Source organism: Toxotes jaculatrix, chromosome 4, assembly GCF_017976425.1.
Source record: "Toxotes jaculatrix isolate fToxJac2 chromosome 4, fToxJac2.pri, whole genome shotgun sequence".
Lineage (NCBI taxonomy): Eukaryota > Metazoa > Chordata > Actinopteri > Toxotidae > Toxotes > Toxotes jaculatrix.
Window position 1 is genome coordinate 7,972,120 of NC_054397.1, and position 14,572 is coordinate 7,986,691.

General features: G+C 40.3%; 2 protein-coding genes across 3 annotated transcripts in view; one reads left to right on the forward strand and one right to left on the reverse strand.

The window, feature by feature from the left end:
- The window catches only part of nr3c2 (nuclear receptor subfamily 3, group C, member 2), a 71,297-nt gene extending 65,548 nt beyond the window's left edge, over positions 1–5,749 (forward strand). The window contains exons 8-9 of one of the 2 annotated variants that reach the window (XM_041035327.1): positions 4,109–4,266; positions 5,095–5,749. In XM_041035327.1, the coding sequence (XP_040891261.1) occupies positions 4,109–4,266; positions 5,095–5,250 (314 nt within the window). In that variant the 3' untranslated portion in view covers positions 5,251–5,749. Of the gene's footprint in view, positions 1–4,108; positions 4,267–5,094 lie in introns of those variants that run through there. The other variant, XR_005893927.1, reaches the window with a different exon arrangement.
- A 6,883-nt stretch (positions 5,750–12,632) lies between these two features.
- arhgap10 (Rho GTPase activating protein 10) overlaps positions 12,633–14,572 on the reverse strand; it is a 43,650-nt gene continuing 41,710 nt past the window's right edge. The window contains exon 23 of the mRNA XM_041036047.1: positions 12,633–14,116. Within this exon, the coding sequence (XP_040891981.1) occupies positions 14,028–14,116 (89 nt within the window). The 3' untranslated portion in view covers positions 12,633–14,027. The remainder of the gene's footprint in view (positions 14,117–14,572) is intronic.

Consider the following 14,572-nt stretch of genomic DNA (forward strand, 5'->3'; position numbering starts at 1 on the left):
AGTGTTGGTGAGAAAGAGACAGGTGCATAGCTGTAGGGAGAAAGAAAGAGAAGACAAAGGGGGTGGGATGGGGGTGTGGCAGAGCTGGTCCTTCTGTTGCTGTGGCCTCCCTCTCCTCCTCTGGAGGTTTTCCAGAGAGCCCTGCTGTACTTAATAAAGGCCAGTCAAGCACCAGGCAGTGCTCCAAGACCTGCTATTTTTCTCTACTTCCTTCAAACCCGAGCTGGAATTTTAAAGGAGAACTTGTGGATAAAAGAAGCAGGTATACAGAATCGAAACTGTATAAGGTGCTTCAATCTGCTCTGGTTATTGGATTTAGTCAAAATATAGCAGTAAAACATGATGGAAGGAGAAGAAAATAATCATCTAGTGCTTCGTTTCTAATGTGCAGAGGAGAAGTTCCCGTACCTGCCCATTCCAAAGTCCGAGAGTGGAGTTTCGGCATACATTTCGGCAAAAGCGCTTGTGAATAATTTCAAAAACAAGCAGTCTCTGGATTTTCTGAGGCGCTGTAGGAAGCTCACTTAGTTACAGTCATTCAGAGATAATGTTAAGGCCTCGTGGAAGGAGTAGCGGCAGAAATGTTTACAGAGGAGTTGTCAGAACTTGTCAGCTGAGCAAGTACTACAGAGTCACTGAGTGTGTGTGTGCCTTTGGGCTGGTTTGAGAAATTGTGTGTGTGTGTGTGTGTTAAATAGAGAGAGGGTGAACAAGTGAAAGAGAGAAAAGGAAGGAAGGATAAAGAGAAAAGAGAGAAGGGCTGTTATTCCTCTCTGACCTTGGCTAAGGTTTCACTGAGCCTGCGGCGTCTCATGACCCTGTTTGGATTTGGCACAGGAGCAGTGGCCTGCTCAAACCAGTTGCACTCCTCACCTCTACACAGGAGTAGATAGTATTGCTAGATTATCTCGTTCATTTGTTCCGTTTCTAAACTGTCCTCTCTTTTGCCGAAATGGCTGTTGAGCCTCATTCCAGACAGGGCAAGTGTACAATGTCTTTAATATGGTGACGGGCGCATTTCGTGTGACACATTTCACAGTTAATTACACAAAAACCTGATAATTGCTGTACAACACTTAAATTGCTATTATAATTTTTGTTCTAACTGGTCATTAGTCTTCTGGGTCATGTTTAAATGAAAATTTCCTGTTAAACAACATCCTTAAGCTTCATTCGCTTGTTATTGTAATCATGCTAGTTGTAGCATTCCCTAATGAATAGTATCAGGTATTAAATCATAACCCAGAGCCACCCTGTCAGTTAGGTATGCACTAGCAGCCCAGAGCAGGAAGCTGCATGTCCTTTAACAACACACATGCTAATGGCATCTCCTAGCTGCATGAGGTATGTTTGCCTCTTTATTTTATGTGCATTAGAAAAAATAAAACAATTTTTTCCCAGCCTTGTGGTGCACATAACAATGCAGCCGCACTCCACATAAGAAATATGGCCTAGTTGAAAAGGCTCTATACCTGCAGCAAAAATCAGTTTGACACCAATTACGGCGGTATAAATGCCCTATTTTGGGGCCGGTCATGGTAACGCCCCCTAAATGCCAGGTCAGTTTCTAATCAGGGGGTATGTGGGTCAGTGGGAGAAAAACAAAAGGTCCAAATGCAGGCTTGAGTTTTAGCACATTCTCATCATGTCAGCCAGGAAATAAAGCAAAGAACTCATGCCCTATGCACCAGGGTCCACTCTGTTTTCATATCTCTTTTCCTCAGCATCACGTATGTTGTGCCTGAAGGTGTTTGGGCATCAAACTACAATGAAGAGAATTACATAGAAAGAGACAGAAAAAGAGGACGAGGGGGAGGCAGACAAACACACACAACCACACATTCTCTGAGTTATTGACCTACAGTGCTCTGCGCTCAGAAACGATGCAATCCTAACTGACAAGAAGTTGGCTTTTGCCAATGGCTATTCGTTCTGCAGAACTCAAACAGGTCCTGTCAGTTGCTGGTTTTTGCTTGTGTTGCTACAAGTGGTTTAGGTTCATCTGACGAATCGTGGCTATTCAAAAGTACTGAAGAAAGTACATTTTTAAAGGGAAGTCATTTCAATCATTAGGGTTCAGAATTTCGCATTCTGCTGTTAAGAGTATTTTTGTAAGGTTTCAAAACACATCATGAAAATTTACAAGAAAATTTACAGATTAATTGATACTGAAACTGAAAGTAGTTGTAGCTCTATAACATATAAAAATAATTTTTAGTAGTCATTGAATCGCTATCAATTTTTTACTTGGCTGCTTATTAGCACTGCTGTAGTAGTGGGTGAATCAGACAAAATCCTGTCATGTACATTTCATAATGATGAATAGATAGATATTTCCAGCAAATTAACTGAGAATCAGCTTATGTAGAAATGAGAGCTGCCTGTTTTTGGTTAATTCAGCAAATTAAATCTGAGGTACAGTGTTTCCAAACTGATGCAAAAGTCCTATGTTGCCATAAAACAGTTGTGCTTATTTATTTGCAGCATTGCCTAAAATTAGCCTAACACACCCAGACGTATTAAAGGCATAGACACCTTGGTATGAACCGTATGGATAAATGGTGTACGCGGTTCTCACGGTATATATCGTCATATCTTAAGTCTTGACTGAAGGACAACTGAAGGCGCTCCTTCAAACTGATTTGAGGTGCGCTCTTTGAGAGGTGAGGTGTTTCTTAATCTGGTAGCCAGCGGCTGAATGTCATTTAAAAGCGTTGGCAGACTTCCATTTCTGTGACTTTGATCTCCTGCTCAAGGAGGGAGAAAGAGTGAGAGAAAAGAGACGCTGTAGACATTTTGATGCATCCTTATGGTGCAGCCACTGTATCTCATTGTTCACATCTGTCTGAATTCCTCCCATTACACTGCCTTTTTACTTTAAGTGCTTTGATGCTGCCATCCAAATCATCATAATGTGAATGGTTGTGAAAGGTTGTAGTCATTTAACAGTTCTGGTCATTGAGCAAACTTCTTGATGAATGAAGTTTGGTTGACAAAATGATTAAGCTCTTTAACACACATAAACACCATTGTTCCCTTTTTATGCTGTCACTGCTGCTGAGATAACTTTTAATCAATGCCTTCCAGTGTATCAGTCGTCTTTCATGAATCAGTGGCTACACATGAAAACTAATTACCACTTGAAATGGTGAAAGTGGTTGTAATGAGTTGCTAAATAGGCTTAGGTCGTCAACACGGGAAAAACGTCCAAAAAAAGGCTACTGTGTGGGAGTGGGTGCATAATTCACTGAGCACCTCTAATTACCCTTTACACAGTAACACATTTCTACATTAAAGGAACATACTGGTGGTTGTGCACGGCTTAGCCCATTAACTGCAAATCATGTTTAATGCCCATTTTCTAAAGCATGCCATATATTCTGGGACTTATTTCCTTCATTCCAGGCGGCCATTAGTTTCTATTCATTTCAGTGTCGAAGGAAAATCGACTCAGAGAGGCTTGAAACTTGCTTGAGATGAGTAAATCATCACAATTAAAGTTATTCCATGTTATCAACAAAGTATAACTGTTAAAAATATCCTGTGATTTTATGTGTTTTGGCTTCAGAACTTCATTACACTGATTCAAAAATGACGCACAAATCTAACATTGTCATGACATAGTCCTGATCATCGTTTTACAACATTAACCACAATGGCCTAATACAGCCAGAGACATTAAAGTAATGACTATCTCAGTATGAAAGGTATGTCAAAGTCTTTTACGGTTGACAAATGTTTATCTCAAGGTCACACTGCCCAACCCTACAGCCAACTAAATGTACACTGTGATGGATTACAGTCTTCTAGGCACTGAAGTTTCAAGGCGTCTGTTGATCTAAATACTTTAGAAAATGTTCAGCATAACATGAGGTGTACAAAACATGTAAACTGCAGAAAATGCTCTTTGCCAGAACTGCAAACAGACTTTTTAATCTCATACAAATCCCTGACAATTGTGTGACTAAAACAAGTTTTAGTCATGTCTAATAAATCTGCACGTCATACATAAAACTCTCATATCAGTTGGCATCCATTTTTTTAAAACCAGTATTGTTGTCCTCTCACTCAGTCCAGCTGATGACAGTGGTATGTGTCTGTTTCCCAGTTCCAAAAGAGGGTCTGAAGAACCAGGCAGCGTTCGAGGAGATGAGGGTTAATTACATTAAGGAGCTCCGGCGCTCAGTGGGAAAAGCAACCAACAACTCTGGCCAAACCTGGCAGCGCTTCTTCCAGCTCACCAAGCTACTGGACGCCATGCATGATGTAAGTACCCGTGCCCTGTCTGCCTCCCATGTACCAATCGCCTACAGTACAGCACAGGCTTCCCTTGGCAGCCTCTTGGTATGCCATGCCTTCACACACGGAGCGAGGTGTCCAATGGCACTCTGGGGCTCTAATATCACTGGAAATGTTTTGAGTAAAATGGCAGCATAGTGGATTTGGATAATGCATTTACTTAGTGGTTCAATGATGCTGTGGCTTGGAATAAGGATTACTGCATCCCAATCCCTCCCTGAGGGGGAGGTTATTTTGGAAGAGACGGGCGGTGACCAGGCTGTATTGGTGAATGGAACGGAAGGGGATCGATGCCAGTTCGGAGTTTATTGGATCAGAGTGCACAGTGGTCACTGTTGCAAATGTGCTATATCACTGTTATTTTTTTTGCGTGGGTCTACTGGAATATGGCTTAACGACAATGTAGGCAAAGCCCCAAGAGGTGAGAGTGAGCAAGCGAGAGGTCACAGAAATAAATGGCCAGAATTCAGTGATTCTGATGACTGAGTGAATGGGGTTAGTGCTGAACGGACGACCCTTCTTTAAAGGAGGTTTGTCCTGAAAAAAATCTGTGGTGCCCCCAAGTGGTGAGCAGACAAGAACTGAAAAGGGGTCAGTGCCCCAACAGAGTGTAAACACACTCACACATGAACAAATGAATACACACGGTAGTGTGCTTAAATTCTCAGATTTTTAAAAAATGTTTAAATATAAATAAGATTAACTTAAGAAAATAAAAAAAAGCCTTGAAATAAGAAATAAAAACTACAACCAGAGCATGTTTTTCTCATTACATTTTGTGTCTGTGTTGTCCAGCTGGTTGGGAACCTGTTGGATTTCTGTTTCTACACCTTTCGCGAGTCCCAGGCCCTGAAGGTGGAGTTCCCCGAAATGTTGGTGGAGATCATCAGTGACCAGATACCAAAGGTGGAGTCAGGCCTCACTCACACAATCTACTTCCACAAGAAGTGACTCACAAAACAGTTGGGACAGAAGCGAGATTAAGGACTGGAAGAGGGAAAGAAAAAGTTCAAGGAAGAGAAAATGTGCAAGGAAGGCCTGACCAGTTGGCCTGCACCCTGACGCCCAGTATGCCAGCATCCTCGTCTTGAATGGGAAAGTTAAGTGACGTGGTGGCAGAAGTGAAAAGGGGGGAAAGGATTTGACCCTGCAGTCACCATGAGCAGGTCAGAGCTGTGAACAGTCGTGGAGGCAGCGTGAAATGCTGAAAAGCACTTGTGACAAATGTGACAAAGCGTCCCGAAGTATCCCCTGTGCCCCCCTCCCCTCACATCCCCAGCCCCAAAGACGATAACAGTATTTTCTATGGAGATAAAGCCATACATTTGTTAGGATGCGCTAGATACATTAACTACGCACACACACACACACACACACACACACACACACACACACACACACACACACACACACACACACACACACACACACACACACACACACACACACACAGAGGGAAATTGATACACATGCTGTCCATATGCCTTCACACAAATGCACAGATGCACTCCACATGCACTAAAATCAGATTCCCTTACAAATCTAGAGAAAAAAAAGTTTTTGCAAATATTAACTGTGGCTTATGCAGTCTTTCACAAATAATAGCACTATGAAAAAAAATATGCCAATACTTAGATTTTGCTTTGCAGTGTAGCAACATACTGCAAGACTACAGGGCAAAGACCATATTGAGGAGGCACAGAAATTATAGACTGTAAGGTGAAAGGTCTATTTGAATATATTCCAAGGGCTATACAAGTGTCATCATAAGCTGAATATTTACATTAAATCTAACAAGTCCAAGTTTGAATCTCAATCGGTGTCATAACAGCCATCATTAACATTCACATACTGAGTTTTTTTTTTTAAATTAAAATATGTAGTAAAACAATCAAAACTAATATGCAAAAGTCCAAAGCTAAATCTCATTTGAAATGAAAATGTCTCTCTTGTGTAAAAGAAAGCTTGCACGTGAAGCTCCCATGTCATAAAGTCACTATAATAGGCATTGTGGTGTAGAATTAAGACAATATTGATGAGCAATTTTACCTTTGTGCAAAAACGGTCAGGAGTGCTGCAGGATGGAAAACATCGTGCATTTAAGGAAATGGTTTCAGTAGAGTCGGCTGGTAATGGATTTGACTGAGGTGCATCCATAGTAATTGCTGTCATTTGTGTTATCTCCAGAGCAGCTGTCCAAATGTCTGTTTTTACTCACAATGAAGCAAAACCAGCCCTTTGTGAATCAACACTTATCTACTCTTCCCAGAAATAATAAAAAGCATTTTATAAAAGTGTGTTGCAAAGGTTTAGTTTTTGACAAGCCAGTCATTTTACATTAAGGTGCTTCATTTCTACAAAGCCAGGCAAAACATAACATGTACAGTAACTTGTAGACAGTCCATTCAATACATTATATGGACACACAGTTTAAACACACTTACTCTGTAAAGTTGATATAATCCAAAATGGAGCATTACTCTGCAGTGCTTGCAGCAAATGGCTAATGTATCAAAACCAGGCAAATGTGTACAGGTATTAACAACTTCTTAAACACATTCTATTCAGCTGTTGTACAGAACATGTTTTGAAGTACATGTTGATGGATGCTTGATGAACTGTTGATATCATCACCTTTCCTAATTTAGTTTATTTCCTTTCTCTTATCTTTGGGCCAAGTACTACTATTTTAGGTATGGTAGGCCCAGTCATCTGGACCATCAACTTGTCTCACACCCCACTGGTTTATGGGTGATTGTGGAACACTACTATGATGCTACTGAAAAGCGATAGAGCCGCTGGGGAAGAAAAACAGTGGGGGCGTGTGATTTTTTATTTTTTTTCCTGTGCCCTGTGAGCGTGTATTTACATGTGAGTATGGAGCGAGTATGGCTTAAGTTTGTGCGTATGTGTTTTTGTTTTTTTCCTGGCAAGCATGTGCATAGTTGATCTGCTCTTGCAGCGTGGGTATTATGCATTTATGTTATAGGATTAGCCATATCCTATTTCCACATTTAGATTTGCACAGAGGAGATACAATGTGAAATGAGGCATTAGTGCAGCTAGCAGGAATTGTCTGTTTTGATAAGCAACTGTGATGATGCGGGAAAAGACTTTCTGCATGGTCAACCAGCCCAAAGTTAGATAACATGACATCATTAGCACAGCAGGGTGGTTGTGTATTGTGTTTGTGGCCTCAGCTCTCGTAATGATGGCACTGTGCTACGCTATGAGGTCTCTTCTGTGGTGGTAACGGTGTGAAGATTAGTGTTCAAAGAGATGGAGGTGCCAGGATCACAACTGTCATTAGGGACTGTACGAAAGTCATTAGGTGGTGGGAGGAGGACCAGACAAGGGATCAGGGTTGTGTATTTTTAATTTTTGCACAACAGAGGGTAGTTTGTATTTATTGGGAGTGCAAGGCAGGGTGTTTCAACTTTTTCTCATCCCCAAATTATTATTATTTTTTAAAATTAATTCTGGGGCAAAAATGTGGTCTTTTATAGGCCCAACCGTGGAGCAGCTCTCTCTTTTCACAGTTTTTTAATGCTTGCCATAAACACATTATTTTTGAGATATTGTGGGAGGGTATTGCAGTTTTGGCTGGGGTCAACATTGGTAACACTCGCCACTCCTATAATTTTCATACAGTCCCTCATTGGAAGGGCCTCATTTTACAATCCGTCTTTGTCGTGCATTGTTGTGTTCAAGTTGTGAAGGACCCTTAAGCTAATCTCTCACTGTTTCTTTATTTTGCCCCTTTTTTGTCCTTTTTAAGGAATAAAAAAATAAACTGTCTAAAGGTTCATAGGATGAATGGGAAAGTATTTTTGAGAGAATTATATTTTGCTGGAAAACAATATTTAAGTACTTTGTCTAAAAATGATATCCTTTTTGTAAAATGAAATGTTAATGCATGCTTTTTGATGAGATGTTTACATTGTATTTAAAAAAGGGAAACTTGTGCCTTTTTATCTCACCTGATTTACAATTTTACAGTATATATTGTAAATAATGCAGCAAGTCCTTATGTTGAGTATAGTATAAAACATTTCTACTTTAACCATATTGTTGGAATATTGGAAAAATATGTGTTTCCCACTCGCCATGTTCTGTGTTTTGGATCACAGAGAAACATTTACAGCAAGGGTTGGCAGCAGAAAGGGCCAAATAGAGAAATGAATGTATCATACATTGTGAGAGACTTATGGAACTTACTACCTGAATGTTATAGAGAGTAAAATATAAAAATAAATAAAAATAAATAAATGAATAAAAAATAAAAAATAATAATAATCAAAAAGTATTTCTTATTTTGTAACAAGATGTAAATGATGGATCCTTGAGTTGTTGCTGTTGAAATGATTTCCTAACCCATCATGGTATTGTTGATGAGCACCACAATAAAATCAAGACGTCACAAACTGTTGAAACTGGGATACGTGAAAGAAAGTTCTTGTGGTTTTCAGGTTGAAAATACAAACTCTGTGCACACACACAGAAGGAAATGAAACAATGGATGTGGAGACTGTCAGAAGAGTAAGCTTTGCCAATTCAAATTTGACCAGGTCTCTGATCAGTTACTAACTGGACCTATTTCACTAACTGCCAAAATAAGTTTCAGTCACAAAAGTAATAATAAGGATGATGTTATCAAGCCCTTGCATGACCCTCCAGAAATATAGTCAACATGTTTTGACTGTTGGCTATTTGATTGTTTTGGCTATTTAAAGGAATAGTTCAATATTTTGGGAAATACACCATTTAATTTTTTTGCCATGAGTTAATTCATCATGTCTGTGCTGTAAATGTGGAGCGATAGGCAGGTGACTTTTAGCTGGGAACAGAGGGGAACAGCTGGGGGGTGCACAGAGTCAGATCAGTTGCCTCAAGCGATGTATCATGAGTCTGTGTTAAGTCTGAAAATGAAATAAAGAAATAAATCGGGGTCTGTGAAGTTAGAAAATAAGCTTACCCAAACTCTGTAGTCTGCTCGAGGCTACATTAGCCGCTACTAGCATTACGCAAAAAAAACACAAAAACCAATCTCACAGTGAACTGTTGGTGATCCATTTGCATTGTGGGTAATATAAGCAACAGGTTTTGACAAGGAGGAGGAATATGTGGAATGGAAAAGACAATAATTTTGTCCATTGTGAGTCCAACAATGTTATAGGAATTAAATTCTAAATCAGGGTACTCTTTTAACAGCCCGGCGGAGAGTGATATCGACCTTCTGATTAGCGTATTTCCCAAAATGTTGTACCAACCCTTTAAAGAACCAAGATTAATTAAGAGTTTATATAATGGTCATGAGTCACCACCTACCACAAACAATAAATAAAAACCTTTCGCCCAATTTGAGGGATCAATGTTATCTTCAAAGCTGTCTTCTTGTAAATTAACTCTCCTTTTAGGCATGAATGACTAAGAGTGTGTCTAACTGCTGTTTCACAGTACACTATCACATCACTGTATGTGGAGTCACGTCATTGCCATTTTTCTTTTTGTTCACAGCGATGAATCGGGTGATGAGAGACTAAGCCATATCTCCACAGCCATGGCAGTGCATTTCTTATATAAATATATTCAAATGCTTTTTTTTTTTCCAATTCCAAAAATGACTTTTTACTCAGATGCTTTGTACAATATTTCTCAGCAACTATCCAGCAAAACATACAGTAGACATCCTTCAACATAAACCAGTAAAACATCTTTGAAACCAGTTACTACTGTATATCTTGATGCAGATATTGCCATACTTGTGTTTGCAAAACTATTGCAAGATTCTAATAAAACTGTTAAATTAATCATTTGACATGATGTAATTTATCTGTTTGTGTGTGTGTTTGTGTATTGTATGGTCTGCATGTGTGAGATGAGAGTTATACCATGAGACAGAAGCTAGGAAAGGTGCCCCAAAAAATGGGCTGTTTGATCTGGATGAATTCGAAACAGCTGCATTTGGTGGCTGGGGAGGATAATGAGCCAAAAAACACAGAGTTAGCATGGAAAAACAGAAATGATGTGGAGCAGCAGCAGGTACAGCAGTCACAGGGAGAGGAGATGAAGAGAACAAAGACAAATGGAAAGCGAGGAGAGTGAAAATGACAGAGATAAAGCATGCAAGGATGAGACTTTTACAGTAAAGCGGTGCCTGTGGAGAAAAATCACCATTAACCTTGTTAAAGGCTGATCTGAAAACACGCCTGCTTTGCCAGACTGTAGAGCAGACAGTATTACTTTTTTGCTCATTTTTTTTTCCTCTCTCCGAATCCACAGCCCTCTCCAAATCTCCCCCAGATTTCCAATTGCTTTCACTTGTAGTCATGCCAGATAAACAGAATCTATTGGATCAGGCTGATTTCACGGCTGCGCCCGCGCACATGGCGGCTTCTGTGGCCCACTTTCTGAGCTGAGGGTTTTTTTTTTTTTGGTTTTTTTCTCCACACTCTCTCCTTTATGTTTGAAATTTACTTTTCTCCAAATTCCGACTCAGTTTTCAGCCCCAATAATATATCAAGTCTTATTATGGCTACACTGCAGAAGCTTTGCGCTGTGAAGGAACCAGATGAAGACACAGGAAAGTATCAAGTTTGTTTAGCCTCCACATGTTGTGGAGCACCGTTGGGAAATTCAGACACAATTGCGGCACTTAGTTGTGTCAGTATCTCACTGTTAAACTGCTGTATGGTGCTGATATAGGCTGAGTCATGGTGTGGGACTATGTTTTGGGGCTGAAGGACACTGCGTCATGGGAGGTAGAGGACAGCTGGCACACAGCCAGGAGTCTGGGAAAATGAGAAACGAGCACATCTGTCTGGATTTTTATTCAAACACACCTACATCCAGTCCAAATCGACATGGTGACACCAACGTATACATCATCCCAGTCTGATATACAGTGATGCATAATGCATGCAGAGGCACAGAAATCACCGCAGGTAACGCAACCTCAATCTCAAGTGATATTAAGGCTCCAGGCCTAAAATATGAGTCTGACCCACCCAGATTACCGCTGTTGTCCATTGCGTCATATTCACAAGCTTAGGAGGGAAGATAAATGCAAAGAGCTTAACTGATTTCATAAACAAACTACTATTAGAGCAGCAGAAAAGAACTGGAACGTTGACTAGTAGAAGAGGAAAAGGAAAAAGAAAGGAGGTAAAGAGGAGTGAGACAGAGGCGAGCTTTAAATACCCCTGAGAGACAGACAGGTAGGCAGGAGGAAAAGGAAAAGGGAAGGCAGATAGAGTAACATGGCACGTTTTCTGACAGACAGTCCAAAGCAGAGTGAGAAGCAGGCAGGCTGGATGTCTCTATGATTCAGCAGGATTTTGGCAGCGGGGAGATGATGAAGGGCCTCGGGGGTGGGTGGTGGGAGTGACAGTGGGGGAAGATTTTTTGCCCATCTCATTAGCTCTGCCTCATTTCATTATGTAATCACCGCGTCTGTGGTTGCTTCAGGGAGCTGGTGGACATATGTGTTGCACTGAAACCACAGCTCCAACCTTTATTTATTTATTTATTTAGGTTTTTCTTTTTTTTAAGTGGACAAACTGTGTTTACTTTTAAATAGTGCACCGGCCCACTTACTGCAGGTCTGAGTGCGGTGGTGGACTGATGGTAATTATGTAACTGAGGCCAAAGCACCGGTCTTGGGGCCATTTGGTGTATTAATTAAACAGATGTAGTCTAAGAATTAACATGCGTGAGGCGGAGATGTTAATGGATCAGTGAGGTGGAGGTGGATTAGCGCATGTTTTCCTCGGTGAAAGATTACCATCTATTTTTAATCCCCTTTTGGAAAGTTATTTTGGAAGTAGCTTTTAGTCGGATGGACCGGTGCAGGTCAATATAAAGAGGAAGGCTTACATTACACTACATGGCTCACTGTAGCAGTACTGGCTGCAGAATGAATCCTCATTTCACCAGTAACTTTATTCTTAGACCCTGTGGAAAGCTGTGGGCCTTCTCTGTGACACAATGCACGAGTCATCAAAATTTAGACCTAGTGCTAGATTTCACAGAGGTGAAGCTAGACACATTTCGCCAATTTAAACGCCTGACAATTCTAACTCTCAGTCAACAGAACATGGCCACAAATGCGGTTTACAGTGCTTCTCTTAATTTTCTGCGGTCCACAGTATTAATATATCACTCTTATTTTGAAAAACAAACATCCTACTGTCTAATAAGTTTGTTGAAACCATATGAAATCAGTGTCCCAGATCATGTTGGTATGATTTTTCGATCATTTCGACCTGTCTATTACATTTTAAGTTATCATTGATCAGACTTGTTTCATGGCAAGAACACACATTACAGTAAAGAACAAAAAAAAAAATCTTTATTTGCTTAACATTGATCAGGATACCCAAAGGTATAAAAATGAAAGAAGTCAAGGCCCTTTACAAACGTCATGAATCAATGTCTTTAAATTACAGCAATCGCAACTGAAAACACAATAATCTGCTGAACCAAAGCTCTCAGAAAAATTAAAGTGTCTTGTTGAACAGTTGAGGGATGAAATGTAATGTGCGTACATTGTAAAACCAGTCCAATGAAAACTTAAAACCTGTCTATCACATAACGGAGATTTGTATTCTGTACTTGGCTGTCATAACTCTATAGCTATAAGCAATATACAGTGAACGGATATTGATTATAAAACTTATAACCACTTATTCCACTGAAGTTGAAGATAAAATAACGATAAAATTAAAAAGAAAAAGTTCAACTTTGTAGGAGTGTCTCATTTCTCTGCTCAGAGGAAACTCAGCAACGTCAAAAATAAGCTTTAAAACAAACCAAACAGATAAATTGACAGGAAAAACACTTGGTTTCAGTCGTTTCTATCTTGAAATTTACCACCTGAATCTGTCTGATGCTAGTGTTTAACACAAGAAGGTTCATCGGGTATCAAAGAGGCGTTTCACTGTATTTCTGTAAAGGAGTGCACTAAGAACATAACAGTACAGAGTGTATTTTAAAATTCAAAAATCATGCAATCATTGTGCCAGTTAAATAAAATAAAATTACAGTAGCAATGTGCCTCATTTTGAATATCTAAATGATCATAAAATGACATGAAATGCAACAATTCATAAGCGAAAGCAGTAACACGCCAATCGAGTTTCATACATACCTGTACATACATTTACACTGGGTGTTGTGGTGGTTAAGGCACGTGGGTATGGCTTATCTTTCAACAGCTGAAAACTAAGTTGAGTGCATCACTGTCAAGAGGGTGAAAAGCCACAGTGATCTGAGTGCTGACATTCTACCTTACAGTTTCTGAGACTCATCCTTTGACTCGGGAGCTCACTGACACCACGTGTAACAGAGCGGAGGAGAGAGCGAGGCTCATTCTCTGGCGCTGCTGCAAAGTTACCCGAACGTTTAGAAGCTACAGCGTCTTTGTGTACAGCAGAGCATTTTAACTGCAAACCCATTATGGAATCGCAATGCTGAAATTCATGTGAGCACTCAACCAAAGTAAATTCAAACAAAGAAACATGCTTGCACATGCATCACAAAGTCTACTTCCCAGCCAAAATACTTAAGTATCAAGAACAGTCCACCACTAATAACATATCTCACTTGCTTGAGAGAATTCAGGGGATTTTGGATAAACAAGGCTCTACTGTGAAATTCAGAGTTGAGGCATGTCTGCATACTTTTCCCATTGAAGGTGATAACTTGTCCATAAATATTTCCACGTGGGGCTACAGCATCTCCACATAGTTTTCAGGGATGAGGCCCCTCTTTCCCTCTAGCTCCCCCTCCAGCCAGCCTGGCTCTCTCGACTGAATCACTGCAGGAGAGGACACAGCGTCACCAAGGGGTTACAACACCACAGGGAAGGTGAGGGTGGGGGACAGACAGAGGACACAGTTTAAAGGAGGTTTAAAGGAGGATACAGTAATTATGACGTTACACCAAACTACACTGTCACTCATTTTGTCCCGACTCTAAATCTCCAGTCTGTTTTTTTGGATCCACCTTCTTCTAGAATTTCACCGGGAGCTGAGTCTCAGCAGCTAAATGGAGCTCTCACAAACCGTTCAGTGTGACAGATGTGTCAGTGCACCGCACATTTTTGTGACATGCCTTTTCAAAACTCCTCCCCGGATTCTTGATTTGTCTACAAAGTGAGCCAATTTAAAATTTTGAGTGCACCTGCAAGTCAACAGATGCACGGATAAATTGTCGGTGACAACTTCCGAGGCCGCAGTCAAGATATCAACTAACTGAATACATAGTTTTCCTG